Source organism: Tamandua tetradactyla, chromosome 21 (genome assembly GCF_023851605.1).
Source record: "Tamandua tetradactyla isolate mTamTet1 chromosome 21, mTamTet1.pri, whole genome shotgun sequence".
In the NCBI taxonomy this organism is placed as follows: Eukaryota; Metazoa; Chordata; class Mammalia; order Pilosa; family Myrmecophagidae; genus Tamandua; species Tamandua tetradactyla.
This window is the reverse complement of record NC_135347.1, coordinates 36,844,563-36,872,458: the sequence shown is the minus strand read 5'-3', so window position 1 is coordinate 36,872,458 and position 27,896 is coordinate 36,844,563. Positions and strand designations below refer to the sequence as shown.

The 27,896-nt window shown below is 36.0% G+C and overlaps 1 protein-coding gene across 8 annotated transcripts in view; it reads right to left on the bottom strand.

Moving 5' to 3' along the window:
- Positions 1-27,896, bottom strand: part of KIAA0825 (KIAA0825 ortholog) — a 467,160-nt gene that overhangs the window by 179,527 nt on the left and 259,737 nt on the right. For all 8 annotated transcript variants that reach the window (XM_077139139.1, XM_077139135.1, XM_077139134.1 and 5 more), the window contains one exon: positions 26,615-26,709. In XM_077139139.1, the coding sequence (XP_076995254.1) occupies positions 26,615-26,709 (95 nt within the window). The remainder of the gene's footprint in view (positions 1-26,614; positions 26,710-27,896) is intronic.

The following is a 27,896-nucleotide window of genomic DNA, read 5'->3' as shown; positions in this document are numbered from 1 at the left end:
AATAACTCAAGCTATAGTGGGAAAAATTAAAATGTTAACAAATTTTGTAGTTTTCAAATTTCAGATTCTAGACTCATTCACCAGTGCAGTGCATAACCTACTAGTGAGAAATTAATTATTTTAATTAAGAAGGGGAAAAATAGAGTCTGCATAGAGCTACACATTTATTTTCCATTCTTTCTAAGCAGAAATCCACTGATAAACCTTGATAGCTGTGTGTGATTTTTTCTTGTTGAGATGTTTCTTTGTGTTATTGAGGGAAGCCTATTACTGAACTAAAGCCTCCCAGCTTGCCCATTGTTGCCACAGAATATTCAGCTTGTAATGGTAAAAGCTTCCAATAATTTTGTCTGTTTCTAATAAGATAGAAAGCATTACTTTAATTAATCATTAAAATATAAATGGCAAATTTATAGAAAAAACCCTGGGGAAATTTTTCTATTCATATACTATGTAAACAGAGCTTAAAAATGAGCGAAGCTCCATATTTCTTGGCATCAAATGGACAGGGAATTTTATTTAAAAATTCTCATGTAAGAATTGCAAAAATTCTTCATCTAATAAAGTGGATGGCCAAGGAAACCAATGCACTTTTCTGGTTTCTATTGGGACACCACTAGATTGCCCTATTCAAATTGGTTACCCCAACATCATCATTGCCACCTCTATCATCGCCACCTCTGTCATCCCCATTGTCATCATCGTCCCCATCTCCATCATGGGATACACCTAGCTGATCTCAATGGATCTGAGTCATGACAATTATTATTCATCACAGATATGAAGGTTCTGGGTGGAATGAAGTGCTGGCCTGTACATATTCGCTAAAGAAAGAGAATGGCCATTCATGGAAGAGTTGAAATGAAGATACGTTAGCATTTTCATGCTAATCTTTTTAAAAATGTTTTTAGGCACCGATTTCTTGATTAAAAGGGATGAAGAAAGGTCAATGAAAACTACTTGCATTGTTTTTTCAGTCTAGTGACACAAAGAAGACTTATCTCTGATAATTATTTCCCCTGCTCCATAGAACCAAACCAAAACTTTTAATTACATATTTTGGTAATCTGGAACAATGGGGAATTTCTGAAATCAACAAAAATATACTACACTGAGGGGAATATTACATTGGAGATTCTAGCCAACACAATAAGTTAAGAAATTTTTAAAAAGCTCTAATGATTGGAAATGAAGAAATTAAGATATCATTTTTCTAGAAGATATGATTTTTAAAACAGAAAATACCATAATTTTTTCAGATAAATTATTATACGATTTTAGAAAAGTTGTTGGATTCAATATAAATAACATATAGAAATGTTAAATAACATATCTCCATATAGAAATACACAGAAAGGGAAAATTATAAATACGTAGAATTTACAAGAGCACCAAACATATCAAATACATGAGTGTCAGAATAAAATAAAAATTAAAGGAGAAAATGGGCTAAGGAAAAAAAGAAAGAAAGAAATTCAAATGAAAGCTAGGCAGGTATTTATACATTAAGAGAAATTAAAGACTTATGGAGAGATAAACCGTGTTCATTACTTGAAGGCTTAATATTATAAAGATATCAGCCATCTCCAAATTCAACTACAGATTTAATGCAAATTCAAAAAAAATCTTAACATACATCTCTTGTATGCTATATGGGGTGTCACATTTCATTATTTTACCATTTGTTGAATTTTTGTTTGTTTGTTTTGCTCGTTCATTTTTTGGGGAAGTGCATGGACCAGCAATCGAACCCAGGTCTCTGGCATGGCAGGCGAGAATTCTATCACTGAGCCATCCTTGCACCGCTCCCCTCCCCACACACACAACATACTTTTTAAAAAAGGATCTTGACAAACTAATTCTGAAATATCTTCAAGACTTTGGGTGAAGGAAAAATTTCTCTAAAAGGGTAAAACTAAAACCCTACTATCCCTAGAGGAAAGTTGTTTGATATATTTTTACTACATTAAAATGAAAGCTTCTAGTTACAAAAGACATCAAAAAAGTAAAAGGACAGGCCATGGAGTAGAAGAAAATATTTGCAATGAAGGTCTTATATACCATCTAAACTTCTATCTATCTATATCTAATTTTTCATACGAATCAATCACAAGATGACAGACAATCAGCAGAAAAATAAGCAGGAGCCTTAAACAGGCATTTTACCAGAAAATGTTTAATAAATACATGAAAAAAATTTTTCAACATCCTCAGTAGTCACATCATCCAGAATGGCTAAGGCTACATTTGAATTGGTGAGGATATCACACACCAAGAACTTCCATATACTTCTGGTGGAATGCACAGGGTAAAACCACGTTGGAAAATAGTCTGACATAATCTAAGTTGAATATACGCATACTCCATGACCCAGAGATTCTACTTCTAGGTATACACCCCACAAAGTGCGCACACACATGAAGATCCACAAGATCCACATGCTGGGAATATTCCCAGCAGCATTTTCTTAACTAAGAATTTGAAATAATCCAAATATCTATCAACAAAGGATAAATGATTTGGATACAGTCATATAAAGGGCTATTATACAGTAGTAAAAATTACAACTTCATCTACACTCAAATGCATGAATGATTCTCAAAAACACAATGTTGAACAAAACATAAGTCAGAATGGAAAGAAAACAGACTATATTTAATTTTTGTTACGTCTTAAAATCTTTAGTATTAGAAATGAATATAGTGGAGCTATTCACTCTAAGGGGAGAAGTGAGAGGATGGTGTTTGGAAGGGGCCTGGGCAGTGCTTCAAGGGAGCTGGAGATGTTCTCTTCCTGGATGTTGGTTACAAGTGGTGTTTAAATGAATCTTTGTTTCGTGATAATGCATAAAGCTGCACATTTATGTTTTGTGGCCTCTTCTGTCAAACTTTACAATAAAAAGCTTAACAAAGATTATATAAAAGCATACCTCATTTTATCGCACTTTACAGATATTGCATTTTTTACAAACTGAAAGTTTGTGGCAACCCCCATTAAGCAAGTCTATTGGCACCATTTTTGCAAAACCACATTTACTTTGTGTCTCATTTTGACAATTCTCACAACATTTCAAACTTTTTCGTTACTATTATATCTGTTATCTGTGGTCTGTGATGTTACTATTGTAATTGTATGGGGGTGCCATGAACTGTGCCCATATAGGATGGTGAACTTAATAAATGTGTGTATTCTCACCGCTCTACCGACCAGCTGTAACCATCTCTCACCCTCTCCTCAGACTTCCTTGTTCCTTGTAACATAATATTGAAATTAGGACGATTAAAAACCCTAAAATGGTCTCTAAGTGTCCAAGTGAAAGGAAGACTCACATACCTCTCGCTTAAAATAAAAAGCTAGAAATGATTAGGCTTTTTGAGAAAAGCATGTTGAAAGCTGAGATAGGCCAAAGATTAGGGCCTCTTGCACCAAACAGTTAGCTAAGCCATGAATACAAAGGAGAAGTTGAAATTAAAAATGTTACGATAGTGAACACACAAACGATAAAGAGTCTTACTGTTGATATGGAGAAGGTTTTAGTGGTCTAGATAGAAATTTCAACCAGCCACAACATTTCCTTATGCCAAAACATAATCCAGAAAAAGGCCCTAAATCTCTTCAATTCTATGAAGGCTGAGAAAGGTGCGGGAGCTGCAGAAGAAAAGTTTAAGCTAGCAGTAACTGATTTAAGAGGTTTAAGGAAAGTGCAAGGGGAAGTGGCAAATGCTAATGTAGGAGCTGCAGCAAGTTATCCAGAAAATCTCATTAAGATAATTGATGAAGGTGGCTACATAGAACAACAGATTTTCAATGTACATGAAACATCAAACAATATATTGGGAGAAAATGCCATCTAGGATTTTCATAGCTAGAAAGGAGAAGTCAATGCCTGGCTACAAAGCTTCAAAGGACAGGTTGATTCTCTTGTCAGGGGTTAATGCAGCTAGTGAATTTAAGTGGAAGCCAATGTTCATTTACCATTCCAAAAACCCTCAGGCCCCTAAGATCCATACTAAATCTACACTGCTTGTGCTCTAGAAATGGAACAACAAAGCCTGGGTGACAGCACATCTGTTTACAAGATGGTTAACTGAATATTTTAAGCCCACTGCTGAGATCTACTGCACAGAAAAAAGATTCCTTTCAAAAGGTTACTGCTTATTGACGATGTTCCCAGTCACCCAAGAGCTCTGATGGAGATGTATTAGATTAATGTTGTTTTCATGCCTGCTAACACAACACCCATTGTGCAGCCCAAGGATCAAGGAGTTATTTTGCCTTTCAAGTCTCATGATTTAAGAAATACATTTTTTAAGGCTATGGCTGCCATTGATAATGATTACTCTGATGGATCTGGGCAAAGTAAATTGAATATCTTCTGGAAAAGATTCACCATTCTTGATGCCATGAAGAACATTCATGATTCATGGAGTCAAAAACATCAAGATTCACAGGAGTTTGAAAACAGTTGATTCCAAACCTCATGGATGACTTTGAGGGGTTCAAGACTTCAGAAGAGGAAATCACTGCAGATGTAGTAGAAATAGCAAGAGAACAAGAATAAGTAGAGCCTGAAGATATGACTGAATTGCTGTTGTCTCATGATAAAACTTAAGTGAGGAATTGCTTCTTATGGATGAGCAAAGAAAATGGTTTCCAGAGATGGAATCTATTCCCATGAACACTGTTGAAATGACAACAAGGGATTTAGAATATTACATAAACTTAGTTGATAAAGCAGCAGTATGGTTTGAGGTGATTGACTTCAAATTACAAAGAAGTGCTGTGGGTAAAAATGCCATCAAACAGCATCACATGCTAGAGAAATCTTTTGTGAAAGGAAGAGCCAACCAATATGGCAAACTTCACTTTGTCTTATTTTAAGAAATTGTCACAGCTACCCCAACCTTCAGCCGCCACCTCCCTGATAAGTCAGCAGCCAACAACATTTAGGCAAAACCCCACCAGCAAAAAGATAGTGATTTGCTGAAGGCTCCAATGATAGTTATTTCTCAATTACTTTTTTAGACATATGCTATTGCATACTTAACAGATTACATTGCAATTGTAACTTTTATGTGCACTGGGAAACCAAAAAGTCCAAACTTGCTTTATTGTGTTATTCACTTTAATGCAGGAGTCTGGAACTCAACCTGCAATATTTCCAAGATATACTTAAACAGATTACATGCAGAAAAGCAAACACTCACATTGTATGTCATTACAACTTGTATTCTGCCAGAAGTCTGTAATGAAAAGGACGCTGGTTTTGAAGCCACTTAATCTTGGACTTGAATCCCAGTTTGATCATGTACAAGCTGTGTCATATTAAACAAATACTTTCTTTTATTCTATATTCCCATCTTTAAAACTGACAGCATGATAAGTGGTTTATATTAGTTTTGAGGATTAAAAGTTTATGTAGAAAAAAAAAAGTTTATGTAGAAATAGACAGCGTGTTGCCAGATAGGTAACATTTCTTTTCCTTTAGAAAATATACTTTTTCACATTTTTAAACTGTTATTGGATAGTTAAGAATGTTCTTATGTAGAAACAAGCACTGAAAAGTACAGATGAAGTTGAAACTGCCCCAAATTAAGTTGAATTAACTTGTCATTCATTCTCTCATTTTAAGCAAAATAGAAAACAAGACTGAATTTATAACTTTGTTTTTAGGGCATAAAATAATATCAAATGCTATTTTTAAAAAATGTGAACAAACAATAAAGTCATGAAACAACAACTAGACAAATATTTTTAAAGGGAAATTTAGTAGAGTAATAAGAGAAAATTTAGCTTTTAAGAATTGCTAGTACTTAACATTTTTAAAGATTTCTTTTGTATCCAAAAGACAATGAGAGTCTTTGATTTTCTATATATCATTTATAGAGGTTTAATGGTATATCATACAAATGCTTCCAGTTTTATCCAAATCTACTGTTAAATTACCCATGTAATTATCCCAGTTGAAATCATTATACTTTTTTATTGTTAATTTCATTAACATTTTCCTAGTAGAAGTCTGGATGTATTTAAACCACTAACAATATAGAAAAAAAAATAAATGGCCATTAGACTTGCTTCTAGGCATACTTTGCAATGATTCAATGACATCTTTTTATGCATAGTTCCATTAAAATGAAGCTAATTCAGTTGTACATTCTACCTGAAAATGAAACTGCGATGCAATAGCTCTTCCTTTCAGTCTTTGCTAACAAAAGAGGAGTTGCTTAAAGTTTTACAGTGACATGCATAGATAGTATAATGGGGAAAAAGCTACTGCTTACTTCATGAGGATGCTCAAAATTAATATTTTTATATTATATTTATACGTGTAAGTGAAAATTCCAAACACTTAAATCTTTAATCAGAATTTTAGCCTTAATCATTATATTATTAATATACTTTACTTTCTAATCTTTCATGAAGATTAAAATTACTATTCCCCACCAAACTTATCCAGTTAAGGAATGCAGATGAGAATGAATTTTTCGTAAGTTATCAGTTAACAATTCTCAGTCTTCCCATTCTCCTTCATTTACATTTCTGTATTGTTACTGGTCTACTATTTTCAAAACCAAACAAGTAGATCTGGAGGGCTTCCTCTGTACAAGCATCCAACTACAGCAAATCCAGTTGGATGCATTCCTACCATGAACTGCCAGGAGATTCTTAAGAATATACAAAATTGTAGAAATAACGAGTAGAGCTTGTCCAATTTTACTGGACCACGAAGATACGGCCCACAAATGAACTCCTAACCAATTTTCAGATGTAAAGATCCCATCTCCCCAACTCTTTTACAGTAACACTTGAATTTCAATCAAGATCAACCCAGGATGGTAGTCACTGTATCTTCTAGAATTTATTATGTATAATTTACTAGTGTTTTGGCAGAACAGAGATTGACAAGGAATGTGATTTAGAGTGTAACTCTTGTAAGGATATAAATTGTGATTTCCATCTCCTTAATGATGTCCCAAAGTCAAGATATTTATCCACATTTTTTCCAAGGGACAAAGAAACAATTCAAAAAAGTAAGAAAAATGGCATATGGGTATTTTATTCAGCTCATTTTGTAATCAGAATTGGCTATGAAGGAAGCATTTAATTCAGATACTGAAATTCACAAAAGACATTATGAAGTCCTGCTATTTTGAAGAATGTCCCTGCCTTCTTCAATATTAAAATATAAATAAAATGAGGGCTTGTCAGAAATTTAAAACTTTGTAATTATCTTAGAGTGTAAGAAAATACAGTTTGTAAGTATTTATAAATGATGCTGTGTCTTATGCTTTTCTCATGCATTCTACCATTTCCTATACCAGTGTTATCCAGACTTAAGTACATGCTTTGATACACTAGCACTGGCCTTTATAAGTTTAATGTTCACTTAGCTATGTTTAGGAGACAACAACTTCATGGGGTGTTTCAATTCTATTGTCAACAAGTATTCATTTTATTTGATATTGTTTGAAATATTTAGACAATTAAGTAGAGTTTAGAAATGTTTACGATGAGATGAGAACTCTCATTATAATGGTATTTGCTGGGATGAAATTTAAATGGCAGAGGTAAAAACTTCTAATAAGAGAAAAGAACTGTTTAGCTCACCTTAGCCTAGTGCTTCTCAGACTCTAATGTGTATATCACCTGGGTATCTCGTTATAACACAGATTTTGATTCATTATGTCTGGGCGGCCTAAAATTCTGCATTTCCAATGTCATTGATCCACAGAATAAGCTTTGAAGAATAAGATTCTAAAGAACCCACACAACTTATAATTGCATCCTACTTAATTCTGTTTCTTCTGTTCAGTGACCACCAATATACTATTCAATATTTTAAAATCAATAAAATGAAACTGCAATGAGAAAAAAACATGAATTACTTATATTATATATTAACTTCCATTTGTGCAAAACACAAAAATACAAATTATTGTAAGAGTTACCAGATTTGAGAAAGTCAGATTTATTTAAGGCCTTTATATACAGTATATCTTACTGGATTTCATTAAAATCTCCCTAAAATATAAACTATGCATTGAAAACTTATTGGCTGTCAGTTTGTTTTGAGACTCGAAATAAAGCCCAGGTTTAGCCTGAATTCTTTAGTGATGTACCAAATTTTGGTAAAATAAAGTACAATAAAACACAAATCTTGATTCCTTGGAGAGAGATCAAAGAAAAGAGAAATGCAAAAAGTCAAGCAGTAAACTTGACATAAGAGAGAATTTCTTTTAGTTAAAAAACATAGTTTACAACATACTCCTTCCAGGCTTCTAGGAAAGTACATTAAAACATATATACAGACATTTCTTATGAATAAAAACCCTCTGAGTGGTACAACTCAAGCTAATACACATGCCAAGAGTAGATTTGCTCTACTGATAAAGGATGCAGGGAAATTCTACCCTCCATTATTTTATGGAATATAGAAGAATAGATTTTTTAAAAGGGAAAAGAGATTAAATAAGCATTACGAAAAATAAAAATGGAAATAAAAAATACTAATACAAATTCTTATAAAAGCAAACAACACCAAATCAGATTCCTTTTCAAGAATACTTGAATTTTATGAAATAAACTACATTTCCTGAAAGGCTTAGAGGAAATTCAACATTTCGAACACACACCTTAAAGAGAAAAGAGTTGGAATTTTTGTTAAGTGAAAATGTTTATGGATGGGTCTAGTTTGACAATTCAGCCTGCCTGATGTGACTTTCACAGTCTATTGGCAGTTTGTAGGCAAGCTATCACACCTGGGACTCTGTGGCTGATTAATGAGTCTTGCAGCTCATTGCTACCATCTGAAGGAGGTCTCTGGCCTTTCTGAGCTTCACTGGTTTATTCGCCTTAAACTGCAGCCCTGCCAAGGTACCTTCCACAAGAAAATCACACCTGGTTAAAACTAATGAAAACCCCAATATGTCATTTTCTAGACAAGTCAAAAAAACATGTAAAACTAGACAAAAGATGTATTCAAGTAGCATGAATGTAGTTTTGTCACAATTTGCCAATTCGAAGAGTAACAAAAAAAGATTTCTTCAATGACATATTTCATAGTGTCAACTTTGAGTGTGATAATCCTGAATTCTCTGTGCCATCGGAGGGCCTCTACAGCACCAGCTGGTTTACTATACACAAAATCTGTTTTCATTGGAACTAGAAACATTCTAGTTCGTGACCAGTTATAGGTGCACCTTTAATTATGTAAAACAATTAATTAACGCAACTGGGGAATTTTTAGGCCTTATTTTAAATTCCTCCCCTCTAGCAGGTCGACTTGAAACAAGGCTGGTGTTCTTACAATTCTTCCCTGAGTGGGAGGAAGCACTGTAACTGCTTGTGTTGGTTTGAAACTGTTGTGTACCCCCAGAGAAGCCATGTTATTTAATCCGGATTCAATATTGCTGTGTGGGATCTTTTTGGTTAAGCTGTTTCCATGATGCTGTCACCCACCCAGTTGTGAATGGGACCTGTTGATTAGGTGGTTTCCATGGAGATGGAAGGTCACTTACTGGAGCCCTTTAGAGGGAACTATTTTGGGAAAAGCTTTAGAGCAGACATAGACAGACATTCGGAGATGCAGAAAGAAAATGCCACCTGGAGAAGAAAATGCCCCTGGGGAAGCTGTTTGAAACCAGAAGCCAAAGGCCCAGGAGATGCCAGCCATGTGACTTTCCAGATCAGCCTCTATTGAGTCAAGGTATCTTTCTCTGGGTGCTTTAGTTTGGACATTTTTATGGCCTTAGAACTGTGAACTTGGAACTTAATAAATTCCCTTTATGAACGCCAACCCATTTCTTGTTATTGCATTTCTGGCAGCATTAATAAAGTAAAATACTGCTTTTCCCCCATCCTACTATGGAGACTGAAAAGTCTTCCAAAATGCAAACCCTTTAATTTCCTCCCTATCCTCTTAAAGTGCAAACTAGAGAAGAAGGAAGAGGCAGGAGAAGGAAGGGGTGGGGGAAGAAGAGGAGAGGAGAGAAAAAAGAGTGAACAACCAAAGGTCTATTTCTAAAATACAGTCTAGAATAGGGCAAAGTATGGGAAACTAAGGAAACAGACTAGAGCTTCATTTTTTTCTCTTTTTAAGAGGAGTTATAGGTTTACAGAACAATCATGCATAAAATACAGGATTCTCATATTACCACCCTATAAATAACACCTTGCATTAGTGTGGAACATTTATTACACTTAATAACACATTTTTATAATTGTACCATTAATTATAGCCCATGGTTTAACTTAGGCTTCACTAAGTTAAATGTATTGTGTCATTCTAGGGATTAAAAAAAAATTTTTATTCTGTTACCATATATACAATCTAACATTTCCCCTTTTAACCACATTCAGTTATATATTTCAGTGCTGTTAATTGCATTCACAATGTTGTGCTGTATATTTCCAAAATATCAAAAGTATTTAAATAAATACTAAAATGCATCTCAAAGGTACATATGGCATTCTTTATTCTGGATTTTGAATCAGCGTTCCCTCTACGAGCTACATATGTAGCATAAGATTTAGCTAAACTTAAATGGCAGAGGGAATCACAACACTCTCTGCACTATCAATAAATGAGAAGTGAGGAATCAAAAGTTTCCATGCTAGTAATTACCAAATACTAATCCATGATACTAATAAAATTTCTGAATTGCTGTACACATGAGTGTGAGTTGTGTCCTGAGTTGGAAGGGTACCTGTATGATTTTTCTGGTGCAGTTATGCACATTTCTACCACCGTATTTCCATTCATGTGAAACTGAAATGGACTGGATCATATTAAATACAATTTCTATGCATTTAACCACAAATATTAAAAATATTTTCCTTTATTTTACCATGGCATAATCAAAGAATAACTTTTCCTTATCACCACAACTGTCATTTTTTCCAATTTCTATTTGGTGCCTGCACTAAGAATTATGGAATGATAAACATTTAGTAGGCTGCTAATCTTAATTTGTACTTCTGTAATTATTTGGATTGATTTGGGCTGATAAGAATATTGACTCTCTCAATAACTTAACTGAACAATGTCAACAATAACTAAGCATTCACAAAGTGTTTGATCATTTCTACAAATATCAATGGTTTTATCAATGACTTCCATCTTGGCTGCAAATTAGAATCACATGGGGAATTTTAAAAGCCTACAAATGACTATGCCCTAGCCCTAGAGATTCTGATTCATTGGTCAGTGGAAGGTCTGGCATTGGCAATTTCTTTTACTCTTCCTAATGATCCTAATGTGCAACCGAAATCAAATACTACTGGTCTATACAATAATCCTCAAATTTATTTTGCTGACCAAAAGCAAAACAAATTAATCCTACCAAGGAAAAATTGTTTCCCAATTTAACCTGGAGAGTGAAATGATTTTTTTTCTGGGGTTCATAGATCTAGTACTATGGTATGTACAAATGAATGCTGGCTCATGGTTAGAAACCATGGACTTGAGGGGCGGTGGTAAACCCCTCAAGACAAATGTTTTCTAAACTATAAAATTAGGAAACTAGATTTTCTTCCAGTTTTATAGGCCTATTCTAAAAAATAATTTCCAAGTGTGCAGAATATTATCTTAAATTACAATCAGAGTATTTGTTTGATTCCTATTCTGAAGGTAGGACCCAGACAGGCTCAGTAAGTGTGTGCACACAGCCATCATTCTCTTCTTTTGTCTGTGGCAGACATGGGTAATTGATCACAATGCTACATAAAAACCACTATCCTCCCAGAGTTCACACTTAAGATAAAAATATTTTCTTTTTGGGAGTTAAGTGCTAATTAGCTACTCTACTTTAAAAGATGACATAACAGAGTCATCAGGATGCTAAAATGTCCAGAAAGAATAAAATGTTCAGAAGTACAGTTCAGGGGCAAGGAAGCCCTGACTTGTGAATCAGGTCATAAAGGCAGGCATAACCCTATAGAGGGAATGGTCTACCCCTACTCACCAAAAGAACTTTTTATCATAATCTAACTTCTGATGTCAATCCATCCTGAGGGTGAAAATTACCAGATTCTCTTGAAGTTGTATTTCCCACTGTTTTGCAGTCTCTTGTGAGTTTGGTTAGTGTGAGTCAATATTCCCATATGAGATCAAATTACCAGATCTGCAAAGCTGAACAGATCTTAAACTAGGGTGGCAATCTGCACAAAATCATGCCCTGTGGGGATGGAGGCACAACTTTAAGTAATTAACACCTCCGAACTGTATATTTGAGAAGGGATTAAAAAGGGAAATTTTAGGTTGTATGTAAGTTGCCACACACACACAAACCCATAGAACTGTACGCATAACGAGTAAACCTAATGCAGGTAGTGTGCTACTAAAGTTAGTAGTGTAATTGTTAAAATATTTGTTACAATATAATATAAAATTTGTTATAATATAATAATTGTTTCATGAATTGCATCAAAGGTACCATTCTAAAGCAAAAAGGAAGTGGTAGGGAAAACTGCATGTGTGAGAGGGAGGTATCTGTACTTCCTGCATGATGTTTTTGTAACCTACAATTATTCTAACAAAAAAATCAGGCCCCACCCTAGGGGTCAATGTGTTTTCTAGCAATAAAACATTCAGTGAATAAAACACCTGCAAATAAAAATGAAATAAATCAAACAATTTTTAAATAAAGATTTTCTAAGATAAACTAAGAAAAATGAAGTTTAAAAAATGTCAAAACTTCTGCATTTCTGCAGGTGTTCTCACATTTAAAAATAACAGAATTTACATAAATGCTGCAGTGATGAAATTAGGACAAGGGAATATATGCTCTTTGAGGGCAGGACTCGCATCTCATGCAATCCGAGATGCCAACTCTCATGATAAATCTTGAACTAAAAGAGAGACTAGTCACACCATCTGCCGCCTCCAGGGAGATAAACTGCATATTTCAAAGCATGGCAATATTCCACTATAGCATAATGAAGAGAATGAAAAACATATTAACAAACTGAACACTTTGGGGAAATTTCATTTTCGAATTGGGTGCTGTTTTGCTTTTAAGGAAGTAAAACTATTAAATAAAATGTGTGAGAGCAGGCAAATCTTCTTTGTAGCAAGATTATGAATGCCTTTACTTTGTGAAAAATAACATTATTTCCAGCAGATGCATTAAAATCACATGAAGAATCCACATTTCCAGAGTTGTCACAAACAAGCACCCATAGCTAGAATGCATATACTTTTGCTGAACTCAAATTTAAGTCCAAAAAATTCTTGTTAGAGTATAGGCCAAAAGAAAAAAAATGGACAATTTCTTAGGAAACAATTTCACTTAGCTTCTTCTTTGGAAATGCCTTGGGAGCTATAAATTTAGTTTTAGAGGGTGGGCCACGGTGGCTCAGCAGGCAGGAATGCTTGCCTACAATGCCAGAGGACCCGGGTTCGGTTCCTGGTGTCTGCCCATGTTAAAAAAATAATAATAAAAATTAGTGAGGCCATCCCAGACCAACCAGTCAAGCAACACGCATGAATATGCTAATTTGGAAGCCTCACTAAATTTTCTCCGGCATTTCCGCCTCTGTTAAGTAACTCCTAGGGTTCAGAGATAAGTGGAGGAACAGACTGTGCAGCTCCAGAAGAGGCTGCAAAAACATCACGAGATTAAGAGCAAGACAAATCAGGTGTGCTTCTCACACTTGACCAAGGCCAGTATTAAGCTAGCACATCTTATCTGAAGCGCCATCAATCACACCCCCAGAGTGCCCTCACAAAAGTACATCCCATCCGAGCCAGATAATACAAGGCAAACAGAATTTTAGTGACAGACTGCAAGGCCATTTGATCTATGAATTACACGGGCCCTGCAATTGCTTACACATGCCTGAAAACCGTCAGGGTCAGAGGGGGCCACAGGGTTTGAAGAAAGACTAACTCCTCCACTATTCTCAAGTTACAGGTCTAAATTGGATAGTTCTCCCCTTTGCTGCCCTCTACCCCCTCACTCAATTCAGCATGAGATTCTGTCCTAAGCAGCCTGATGTTGAATCAGCTGTGACTATATGCTGTCCAAAGAAGTGATTTTAGAGAAAAACACAGTGGAGAAACCATCACTTTGGCCAAAATAACCTGCGTGCAACATGTTATCATACTGTCTCTCTCATGTGTTCAACCAACGTTGAACCCTCTGTCTACACTGCATCTGACCTTTGCTACCTGGTTGACTCATGTTCAACCTTCCATACACACCTTAAGGGTCACCACCTCCTGGATGTATATCCTGATTACTCCTGCAATCAGTTTGAGTTAGCTCTCCCTCCTCTGTGCTCTTCCGCTGTACTTCTAAGGTAACTTGCAGAGAACTCTGTTACAGCTATAACCACTGCTTTTTCTAGTCTGTCTCCTCCACTAGATTCTGAGTTCCTTGACAGCTGGGGTTGTGTCTGGCTCATATCTTTATCTGCTGTGCCTACTGAATATTTGATGGATGGATAAATGAACAAACAGTCACAGAGCCATCTATTTACTCAAAGTCTTGCTGGACTGAATAATAGGATGGAAGCATTCTTATAATCAACACAGTGTATTTGGTGGGTTATGCAATACTTTCCTTTTGTCTGCTGGCAAATGTATTCTCTGTTTAATAATAAGCAACAGTCTGTGTTGTCCTTTATGCTAAGTTATCTATTTCCAGGGAGTCCTAGCTGTCTTCAAGCTCCCTTCAGGTCTGAATTGCTGAATAGACAAAGATGTTCATTACCAGCTTTGGGCTGAAGCAGATGAGCCAATGCCGCTGGTGAGATGAAAGAGGCTTCTGGGCTGGGGAGCCAGGTAGACAACAAAGCCTTAATCAGGTTATTGACTCCTTCCCAAATCTGCCCAGACCAGATCAATTGTTTTTGTTTTTTTACTCTACGACTTTGATTTTTATTAGGTGTTAATTCAATAACCTGGGGTAATCTACTATTATTTGACATTAGGAGATCCACCAGCTACCAGGTCATTTGAAAAAACCCCGTGTGTCTTGGCGGCTTTAGAAAACATTCATTTTATAGAAAACTATTCTTTTTTACCTGTTACTTTTCTGTATCACCACATTTATCCTGATCATTTTTTCTTTTAGAACTCCATTATGAATGATGAGTTAATGCTTGAAGGATATGCTAAGATTTAAGTAAGAATTAAAGAAAAGAACAGGTTTGTTACCCCGAGTGGGATTACAGGGAAAATGGTGAGGCAGAATGAGAGATTAGTAACTTTTACTTTATACAATGCCTGTATTAACTTTTAATGAACATGTAAAAAAACATTGTAAGAAAACTTCGAAAAAATGAATTAACAGAGTTTCTCTCTTGGTGATCCTTTCCTTACCACAGAAAGTTCTACAGGCAAAAGGAAGTCATTGCAAAGCACAGTCAGTTTAGACTAGGAGCCACGCACCCTTGCTTTATATGTAAGTCACAAGCGAGAAGTGAGACCCTCAATGCCCAGCTGCTGATGGTTCATCTGAGAGACAAGATAACCAAAGAAACATGAACATTTCAAGGTAACACATGCTGCAACATTAATATGTGTAACAGTCTATACATTTACGTTTATAAATTCTCCTATTAAAAATAGGAGATTGTTGAGCGCTGTGGGACTAGAGAAGGGCTTTATGGTAGGCGTGAGCTGGTTTTGGAAGGGCAGAGGTTGGGGGAGGTGAGAGTCAAGGGAAGCAGAGGAGATAAACCTGGGAAGAAGCATTGGATTCATTAATGCAGAGCTCTCATTTGCAAGTATCAGGAATACTGATAATCAGGAATGACTGTTTTGGACTATTAATTCCAAAATAGTCATTCTCCTATTCTAGCTGTGCCAGGCTTTTCATCTACCATTATCCGAGGTCCCAATTACCTTAGCCCTGGCCAGGAAATAATGAGAAGCTCTTGTCTAGAGCTGGTGCCTTCTTTTCAGACCCCATGTGTAGATTCTGATTTCTGAGTAACTGAAATTCACAGCTGAACACAGGCCACAGTGCACAGCAGATTTTTAATGTTCATTGAATGAATGCCAAATGTTGGCCCTTCTGGCTAGACAGTCCCTGCCTTTGGCTCATGAATATCCAGGCATCAGCTTCCCTGCGCTCACTCTGTGCCTTGAACCCAGACAGCCAGCATCAAACTGAGAGAGAGTGCACTGGACAACTCCCTATTTCTGCTTTTTCTCCCTGGTTCCTCCTTTACCCCCATTTTCGCAATTACATGGATACTTGGACTGTGTCTTACTATTTGCCCCTGGACCCCTGGTTAGCCCTTACTAAATACCTGATGGGGGTTAATTTTTTTTATCTGCTTGGCCACTCAATAAATAAGTAATGTTATTATTTCTATTATACGAATGAAATAAAGAGATTTAGAAAAAGTGATAGAATATTTGAACCATGATTGCCACACTCTAGAAGAAGAAGAGGGATGGGGCTTCAGGATAAAGGATGCATTTGGTGAATGGGAAGACTGGATGAAGGAAAAAGCTTGAAATTGAGGCTGAAGGGTCTGAACGATAAGCAGTGTGGAGCCACTGTAAGTTTTTAAGCAGAAGAATGGCAAGAAAAGAATATTTAGAAATCTCTACTTCACTCTAGCTGTTACCACTTTGAGTATCTGGTAATTTGTAAAGCTCATCTTTGCCTGTGTCTTTTTATATTTCACCTTGATTCTATCAGCATCAGGAAGGAATCTACACATTCCTAGCAGTGCAATAATAAAAAGAAAACAAAAACAAAAAAGCAAAAACTGGGAACACCCTAAGTGCAGTAATAAAAGAATGGCTAGCTAAACTGGGCTACATTAATTTGGTATAATACTAAAATATTTAAAATGGAAACTATGCCTTCACACAGTGACTAACAGAAGTACAAACATAAAAATGTTGTTAGTAGAGCTGGGAGGGTTGTGGAGAGTGTATAGTATAAGTTAAATTTGTATCATTCATTAATTCAATCATAGTATTTGAAGTGGTTAAACCTGAAAAAAAAATAGTGGTAAAGCATATCCCTTAGATTTATCAACTGAAAGAAATAAAAATAGAAATGCTTCAAATGTTACAACTGGAGTAGGACTTGTGTGATTGAATATCTTCACACAAGTACAGGTATCTTCCTTGTACCATATGAAATATCACATGTGTATGTATAGCTTATAGTTTATTACAAAATAAAATTTACAATTAGATAAACACAAATATTCTAGGTACAATATATCTTGATTTTTAAAAACATTTACTAGCGCTCAAGAAAGATCTGATTTAGAGCTATGCTCTCAAGGTACATACAGGTAAGTTTCATTTTCAGTATAAGAAAGTCCTATAAACATCCTAATTGTTTTCATACACAACAAGACACAGAGTTATTATAATAAATAATTATTATATTTGAAATATTTATTAGAAAGTTTAATATACAAATAAAGTGAGCAATATTATTCATCGTTGCTCAGATTTGTTATTACAATATCTAATTGTATTCAATAGGCATTTTAATTTCTCATAATTATGTCTTAGTAAATATATCTTCAAATAGATAATTTCCTTATTTTATATTGTTATAACAACACAAACCAACTGAGATATTCATTGATGATCAATAAGCCTGATTGCAGTCAATGCTTTTTTAATCTGTAGCCAAACTCAATCAATGGGCCTATGACAGCTACTCCTGGTGGAACCTATGATGAAACTTGTAGAAAAAGATCACAAAGACTTTGGGGTCTGAACAGAGTTTGACAGGGGAAAGACTTAAAGAAGATTCTTGAGAAAAGAATGCTCTCCATACAAGCAAGGTTTTTGTTTTTTTTAAATAGCTTTTGATCCATTGCAAGAACCCCAAAGTGCCAGGATGTGAATGCATAATTAGGTAGGGGAAAATTCATTATAAAGTGAATTTTGGTTCATTTTTGACAAGCAAAAAATTCCCCATGGCTGCTTTAGAGAAAATTATTATACCTTCCTTTCATCAAAATTTTGCAAATTCTGCATTTCTGCCAATAGCATTTAACATATTTATTTAGGTTGTCTATTTTCTACCTCACTAAAGTAATGGTGATTTTATTTAAATCATACCCTTGTTAACTTATATAACACACATATAATCGCCCCGTATGTAAGAAAATCAGTCTTTCCAGCCCCATGGTGGTAGCCATGGAAATGCATCATGCAGATCTCCTGCTGGAGTTGGCACAGCTGACTGAGGCCCCAGCAGCTGTTCCTCTGTATCTACCATCATGTTCATGGTGAGGCCACGCTTCTCCGAAGTTGCTCTGGACCAGTGATTGAGCACAGTGGAGGTACTAGTGCCAGCCCACTCTCCAGCAGGACAGGGAGTCCTCTACTGGGAGACTTTGGCTCAAGGAATCCCCACTGATGATGTCAAAATTTATTTAGACTAGCCTGCCATCTGAGACTCTTCCTACCCTATCCTCCTTCCTGAAACCTTTCACAGACATCAGATTAGCAACTTTGTCTGAAGGTTTTCCCTGCCTACTCTTGCCTCTTCCTCTTTATCCTTCATGTATGTCTTTCTGCCCCAATATCTCTTGCACTCCTAATCCCATCTTGGCATCTGTTTCTTGGATGATCTGAACTGATGCACGTCCTCTCTGGACAAACAGCAAGCATGCCATCTCTTACTCTTAGAAATACGTGGGCCAACTCTGCAAATGAAATCACTGCCCTAACCTCCTACATGGGACATGACATCCAGGGGTGAAAGTCTCCCGGGGGACGTGGGAGAGGACTCCCAGGGATGAATCCAGACCTGGCACTGTGGGATCAACAATTATATCCTGACAAAAAGGGGAGAAAAAAGTGTTAATTAAAATAAAGTATCAGTGGCAGAGTTCAAATACAGTCGAGAGGCTACTCTGGAGGTTGCTCTTATTCAAGCTTCAGGTAGACCTTGCTACTTATCATAACCCGCCAACCAGGACCATTCCAGCCAATCCTAAAGAACACATAGGGCAATGTATAAGATTCCACAAGGGTTCCATGCACTAGAGTAACTTTCCAGAAACCTGCAACCTTCAGATGGCTCCCTGGTCCAGATAAGTCCTGAAACACAGCCCAGTCTCTCTAGAACATCAGCTAGTACCACCCCTACCCTATATTAGTGACAGACCCTTCCAATATCAAAAAATTAAAAATTGCCATATCCCAAACAACCCCAAAAAGAGATATGGAAAGATCAAAGGTGATGGTGGAATTATACATAGAAGATAGGACTTAACAAAAGAATATGAATGCTGAATCATTAAATTGATATCTCTTTTAGTCTCCAGTATTTTAGAGCAGCTAGAAGTAAAAACCTAAAATTGTGAAATTGTAACCCATGTCAGAGTCTGCAATATGTTCTACAACTAATTGTGGTGCTGTTTTGAAATTTGCAGCTTTCTTGAATATATGTTACTGCTCACAAAAAAAAAAAAAAGGAAAAAAATCGATTGTGATGATACTTAAGCCCTCTAGCCCCCTATATTCTGGAGTAGCTAGAAGGAAAAATCTGAGAGGATTGTATGGTAGCCCATGACAAACTCTTGGATCTATCCTATAACCACTTTTTGAAGAGTGCTTTGAAAACTATTGCTTTTTTATTTCTTTGCTTTGTATATATGGCATACTCTACAATAAAAAGAGTTAAAATAAGAAAAAAAAGAAAAAAAAAAAAAAACAACTACGTGGGCCGGGGTAGTGCAAGAGTGGTTCAGTGATAGAATTCTCGCCTGCCATGCGGGAGACCCGAGTTCGAATCCCGGCCCATGAACTTCTCAAACAATCAAAAAAAAAACAAAGAAGCCAGCAAAAACAAACAAAATTCAACAAATGGTGCTGCAATAATGGGCTACTCACATGGAAAAAGAGTGAAATGTGACCCTGCCATACACAGCATACAAAAAATACATATATATATTTACCTGGGCCATACTGTCTTCAAAGAAGTATTGTAACTACTTCTGTGCAGATTAAGAGGAGATTTCCTGACAACCTCAAGCCTCCTGGGGAATGTCTTTTGTATCTGTGCTGTATAATCTCTTGCTCAGACTCTAGTCAGTCTCTAACATGGCCTTCCCTCTTTTTAGTTTTCTGGTCCCTCGGTCCCATCTATTATTAATATCCTAGAGTAATTCTATTCCTGTCATCCGCTAAAGGCTTTGATGATTCCTTCAAGTCCATTGACTAAAGTCCAAACTTTTAGCCCCTCAGGCTTTCCACAAGGTAAGTTTTGACTAGAACAGGGCTCTTTCTCTTCCAAGGGAAGAGAAAAGAAGCAAAGGATTGGCAATGATGGAAAAAAAAAATTGAGGTTTAGGAAGGAAAATTGAGCGGTTCATATTATAGGGCTTCAATCTGCCTGGTAAAGTAAGAAGGTGGCTGGTCAGTTGCTGAGAGGGATTTGAAGGAGGGAAAGGAGACTTGAGGCAACAAAGCAAAAATTCAAAATGGATTAAAAATGTCATGCAGTAGCACTAAAGGCCCCTTTGAAGTATATTTCCTAGTTTGTTAATTTACTGGAAATAAGTACTTTTCACATAGTAGATGCTAAAAAATGTTTCTTGAATGAATACATGAAGCTAACTCTATAGAAGCAGGGGAGAGAAGTGATTAAGGGCATGGACTCTGGAACCAGAATCTTAGCACTATCACTTAGAGCTCTGTAACCCCGTGCCTCAGTTTCCTTTTCAGGAAAATGATGGTAATATGACATAGACTTTATAAGGTGGTTGTAAGGATTTAGAGTTAGATATATGTATGTAAATCACAAAAATTATGCCATTCATGTGGCTAGTATGCTGTATGTTTGCTTTCATTATTGTTGCTATTATTGGTATACAGTGAATATAGTCAATTAAGAATTGACCAGGATTATGGTGTAGTAGATCGAGCACCAGATATATTGTCCGAAGACCTCCTTTTGCGTTCTAGTTGCCATTTTACAGCTGACCTTAGGCATGTCATTTAACGTTTTGCAGCCTCACTAGCATCTAGCTCTCATTGTATGGTTGTAATGGAGGGCAAATGAGAAGATTTATGTGAAACTGCCTCATACACCTTAAAAGGACAAAAGACATACACAAGTAACCTATAGAGAAACAATTCACATTTGGTTCATGTACCAAATCCTTAACCCCTAGAAATCCTGAGGACCAGAGTGTTAAATTTACACATCCTAAATACATGTAGATAATTTCTGTGCCAAAAGCATGCTGCTTTAGGATTTCAGAATAGCAGGAAGCCTGCTCCTGCTTGAAGAGATACAGCAACGGTGGCTGGAAAGCCATTGTGTTTGAGGCTTTTTTCGTAGAGATCAGAAGAAAGAGTACATGGGAGCTAGAGCATGAAAAATCCCAAATTTAAATGCTACGGCATATGTAATATACATAAAGGCTCAGTGGTATGCAGTCATAAAATCAGTTTCCCCTTTTTCCTAAACCCACCTCTCCATAACCAGGCAGCCTGCTGCTACACCAGGAATTTACTGCCAGGCACAACTATAAACATTGTGCTAATGGTAGCACTGCTTGAGAATGGTCATTTGAGAGTGCAGCACGTGCAGTCTGAGGCCAGAGACAATATTTTCTATTCTCTACACACACAGAGCACACATTATAATCTGATAGAAGGTAGAGATACTTTAATAATTATTATTAAAAGCAAACAATCAAGTCCAGATCAATGGCACTTCCAGATCAATGGCACTTTTAAAACATGTTTTCTAATCCCTGTTTCCTCTTGGATATATGGTTATTGTGCACCTGGAAAAACCCCAAAGTGATAGCCAGAAATCTGCCACCACCACCCCTTCTGCTGTTCCTGCCATCATATTTAATTGTGTTTGCTCAGCTAGAAGCCAAACTCATATGCAGTATATTTAGATGGCTAAAATAGCATGGCACTCCACTATATTCACAGATTATTTTCAATACCACAATTCTTGGGAATTATTCTGGAATAAATAAGGTAAAGAGAAAAGAAGCAACATAAATTTGCTCCAGTGACAAAGAAAACACTATCAAAATGGCAATCTGGAGATTCGCCACGAATGAAGGAATAGAGTGTTGCTTTTGGGGAACTCTCCTGCAAATGTAATCACCATCTCATTCGGTATTGTGGATTTATTTTAAAGTGGGAGAAAAACAAAACAGAAACTAATAGTAAGAAACAGTGAAGCACATCATTGTTATTTCAAAAGATCAATGTACAATCACTGTACTTACTCTTACATAGCATTAAAAGTAAAGGTGCAGAATTGATATGTAGGTTGATTTCCTAAACCTCTAAGGAGTCTTTATTTTCCACAACGGTGAATTTTCTAAATTGAAATGCATATATCATTTATATATATATTCAGGATTGTCTTTTTGAGGTCTCAGCTGTTACATGTTTCTTTAAGTACCCTGAAAATCATTCAATTAATTTGCAAAGGCTTGGTTTACATACTTTTGTCAACTAACTCCACCTTAAGTTTTTCAACTTTCATGTTTAGTATTATCTAACAAATACAAACCCTATTACCCAAGTGTCAAAAGATTACTGAATAATTGGGGGAAAGAGCAGACTTTGTGTCTGAAGATATTACGGCATGAATTGGAACAATTAACTAAAAATAAAGAACAGATTTTTGTGCTTTTATTCTGAGCTAGAGTTCAAACTATAATAATAATAATAACAAAAATAATAATAAATAGGCATTTCAAATACACAGAGTTTAATCAACTTGATTTTCATCCAAATTTGGAAAAAGAAGAAAATGAATATGGATGTAGGTAAATTTTTATTTGGGATTTTCCAAGAAATGCTTCCTGTACCTACACGACTATTAATCAAAAAGCACATTTACAGAATGCCTGCTCTGTGCTCATCTGTCAGGAGCCGACTTTCTCTTCATTCTTACTGCTCATTTCTTTGCTAATTCATTCAACAAATATTGCTGAGGGCCTACTATGTGCCCAAGGGCTGTTCTAGGTACTGAAGACACAATTGGAATGAGACAAGATACTCCTTTCAGTGGAGTTTATACTATACAATGTATAGTGGGTGTGTGGTTGGGGAGTAGAATTAAGAGATATAACAGACAAAAATCAAGATTTTTAGAGACTGATAATTCAATAAAGAAAACAGTAGAATGGTATGCTCAGGTGGCATGGAATGTCACTTTCAATAGGGTGATAAAGAAAAGGACTCTGTAGAGTTCACTTTGCCCCAGGCAGACAAGATGGTGCCGGCCATGTAAAGAACTGAGGGAGCTCCAATGTGAGCCAAAGTAGTAACGAAGACCCTAATGTGAGAAAGATTTTGGAAAACCCAAAGAGTGGAAGAAGACAATGACCTTGGAGCCTCACGAACTGGAGGGGAAGGTGTTTTGAGATGAAGCCAGATGGTGAGCAGAGGACACATTCCAGCTAAGGACTCAGGCAGCCACTTCAGGATGTTTTCTGCCTTTGAAGTCAGCACAGAACCAGCTCATAGAACAAAGGCCAGTATTACCTCAGATACAGATCTCATTGGCACTGCACATTGCTCTTTCAAGTCTTCACTATCTCTCAAGTCATCTCTTGAGTCTTCATCTCCTGAGTGGCTCACCATGCTTTTGGACACTCCTCTGTACTCTTTATCCCAATGTTGTATCTTGTGGACCCTGGGCTCACTGCCTGGCTTCTGACATGATACTTGTTCTGGTTTCCAGCATCAGTTTAGGCCTGGACTTTATGTAACTGTCTGCGTAATTACTCACACTCCAATACCCTACTAATTCTTAATGGCCTTTTCTGTTTCCTTACCTGGTCAGATGCAGACACTACTACTTTTCTAAATAGGTATTGTGTTTTCGACTTTCAAAAACATTTCCAAATCCATGAGCACTCTTGACTGTCCCAATAATTTCCATGAAGTAGGTATATAATTATCTACTTCATTTTAAAGATGAGGAAAGCCAAAGCCAGTTTAGATAAGCTTCCTAATGTATCCTCACATCTCCATTCTGTTTTAGGGGAGAGAAGGCTCTGGTTCACATCAGGTATTCAATTCTGAGAGAATAAGTTCACAGAAGGTCTGATTATTATACTGAAGTTTAAGGCCAGGCACAAAGGTATTTAGAATATAAATAGAAAGGATTCCTGTCTCCTGAACTTATTTTATATATATAAAATAAGTAAATATATAAATATATATTTATATATTTATATAAAATGATATATATATCACTGTGACATTATGTCCTCAGACTACATTCTCCACCCCATATATATATACAAGACCACAGAGCAGAGATAGATTAGAACAAGTATATTACCAATAAAGGGAGCAAAAAGAAAACAAGCAACCTGCTTAATTGCTGAATGTGGAGGAGGAAAAACAGAGTGTGCTCAGCTGACCTGCTCTGAGTTCTCTGCTTCCACTCTGCCTACCCCAAAGAACAAAGTTGTGGGTAAGAAATTTCACTTTGTAAGTATAGGATGGCATGTGTAACTCTAGATCCAAAAATGCAATGTTCTGTGTTCTCACTTTCAAATATGTATCTTTTAGATAACCATGTTGTCAAAAATTCAATGCGCTACAAAGTAAAGTTATACTTGAGGTCACGGATTTGTACGTTGTCAATAAAGAAAAGTGCTTGTGGATGAAAAAAGGAAAAAAAATTAATGCAGTATTTAAAAATGAGCATTTCCAGATAAGTCCAAACAAAAGAGTCTCTTAGAGAAAACAGCAGAAACAATTTCCTTACCCTTTCAGTATTAATCAAATCTCCTAAATAACATTCTTAAAATAAAAGTGAAAGTGCTGGAAGAGATTAAAAACTCTCAGGTGTCTTTCATCTTCCTAAGGTAGCTCAATTATGTTCATTGCAGCTTTTGGTGTGTGGCAGTTTGGAATAGAATGCTTTTCATACCATTCTTTAGAAATCTAAGGTTCTTATTAAGATGAGATTCTAGCTGTTTCTATTAAAAATTCATGACCTTTTTTCAAGAGAACTGTTTTGACCTGTTATTTCTGGCTAAATTTGTGGGAGTTCTTTTCTCGCACTCCATATCTCAGGGAAATAGACTTTAAGAGCTAGTAACCTAATTGAAGTATATGTACAGTTGTTAAACAAAAATAACAATATGCATTTTTGGTTAAAATACAAATTCACTTAAAAGTGAACATTATACAACGCTAATGCAGTACGTTTTCAACAATGTGTCGTCTTTCTTTTTTGCTCTTAGAGTATCATTTAGTGGATTGGAAGCAACAATTCACAGTTGAAAAAAAATGTAGTAAGTATCATAATACAGTCAATCCGCATAAATTGAAATCTTCCCAAATAGCAGGAAAAAAAAATAACTTACCTTTGCTAATTTGTTTCCAAACAGATGCTTAATATTACTTAAATATCACATAACTGGAGGCTCCATAGAGGACCTGGCCTCTCTTACATCACCCCCATCTCCCATCTCTCCAACTGACTTTGGGAGAGATTAGAGTTCCTCTGCGGGCTTGTGGATGAGTAGGGTGCTTTCTGGACTGCTGCCTGCCAGGCCAAAAACCTGCTGGGGAAGACTCTGCCTTTGATGCAGAAGCTTCTGGGTTGTGCAACTCTGCCCTTGATGAATGGAGGAGCTTAATTCATGGGTGAAATATTAGGAAGCCCATTGTGAACACACAGCTAAGCCACAGCTTTTATTGGCAATAAAGCTGCCTTTTTTTTTTTTTAACTTCCATCTGGGAAATACTGCAATATCTCTCTCTTAAGATATTTTCTCATATGCATCCAGATTTCTCAAGGATGGTTTGACAATTCTACTATGTCATTGCCATTATTGTCTTTCAGGAAAAACGATACCCAATATTTTTGCAAAAAGATATGAAAACACATTCTACATCACAGAGATTATACAGAAGATTATTTTCATTCTCAGCCATAAGCAAACAGATGATACAGGAATAAAAAAGGAACCACGCACACATGTGTCTTATTTGAAAATGTGGTATTTGATAGAGAAATCCAATTTTTAACGTTTAAACCTTACCGTTTTTCACTGAAAACTTTAAACATATTTTAAAAAACATGTTAATTGATCCAAAATATAAAGAAAATGTTTGCACTTTTTGGAAAATAAACTACATGTGTGGGTTCCTAGGCTGAAATCAGATTATCATTTTATTGGGTTGCCCAGTTGTGCCAAAATAACTGGCTGGAAATTGAAAAATTCAATCATGACAGTTTTACTTATATGTTTCCCCTGACTAGACTAGTTGATTTGGCTTGGCATTTTGCATGAATTCATTAAATGATTTGTAAACAAAGGTGCAGAATTATGACGTTCAAGTCCATAACTTTCGATGTTTAAAATACTGAACTATTATACACTCAAAGCCAAAACTATTTAAAGTCAAACTAAATCAATTAATTTTATTTCAGAAAAAAATATAGCTGCCCTTTGCAAATACTTACTATGGAGAAATAGCATGTATAAAGCATATTTCATATAACCATAGCTATTCTTTTTAGAAGAGACAGTGGAGAGGGAGAAAATAATAGAGATTCCATGATACACTATTTTCCCTTTTCCCAAAAGTATGCTGGTAAAAAACTGTGTTGTGTAATCTTTTCCCCAACCAGAACCCCAAAATCCCCAATCTTATTACCTGTTTTCAAGCAATGAACTGAAGGTCATCTTATCCAGTCCCAGATAATTTGGCAGCAAGTTTGACCAATTCCAGTTCCATTTTGTGATGGCTGTCTGTTGATAAATGAGAAGACGCTATTGTTAGTTATTAATCAGAGTTAATATGATCAGTAAATTAAAGCTCCAGCTGTGATAGACTAACTAAGAAGGAGGGGGGTCCAGAACAAGGACTTAGACAGATAACATCAATCATGCCCACAGAAGAAGGTTTTTATTCCAATAAGACAGCAATTAATTTATAAATCCATTTGGGGATGTAGTCATTATTTATAAAAATATAAATCAATTTCTTGAGTCATTATTCTTCCAAGTGTTAATGGCATTTGCCCACCAAGTTTCTCTGAGAGGGTGACTCTTTGGAAAGCAAAGCAAAATAACCGGCACCTTTTCACCTATCATCTCAGTTTTTAGTTTTTTTCAGCACCCAGAAGTTTGACTTAAAAATAATTTTAGCAGTGCTAAGATTCAAATTATAAGACCCAGTTTTATTCGCGTGTGATATTAATATGTTATCCTTTTTGGTTAAGAAATGCATTAAAGGGGAGATTACAAGGACCTATAAAGACACACAGCATAAATTATTCTCTTTTTTTCTCGTTTAATAGATAATTTCGAAACAGAGTAAGGGGAAAAATTAGTGTGAAAAATAATCTCATAATTCAGAACTCAATAAAACATGTTATTTATTTAAATAAAGTAAGGATAATTTAGCAGCCACAATCATGATTTATGGTTTGGAGCAATCTAATGTAGAATGCAGAAAAGCAGCCAATAAGCTCAAACTTATACAATTATTTGGTTCTAAAGTATTATAGTTGCTTATGTTGCTAAAAACTAAATCATTTTGGAAATAAGAACCCAAGCCGGAGTCTAAAATCCAACAAGAACTATCCCCTGTCACCTGCTGATTAATCGAGCACTACAATCCTGTCATACAGCAGGAGAATTCTGCCCCAGGTTGTCAGCATTTGAAGGTCTTATTCTACTACAGTATTGATGAATGGAGACTAGAGCTGGAGCAGGCATGGTAAAAATATTATCTGCATCCCGAATTAGGCCAATGTTTTAATTCTTATGTTCGTCAGAGCTCTAGGTCAAGCAATCCTTCTCTTCTGCCCTGTTAATTTAAATTGTCTGTCAAGAAGCTTCCGGGAAAAGTCACCAAAAAGAATGAACACAGCAAAAGCATCGGCAGATTAAACACTTTGGCATAAAGATGGTCTTTTTAATGTTAACTATTG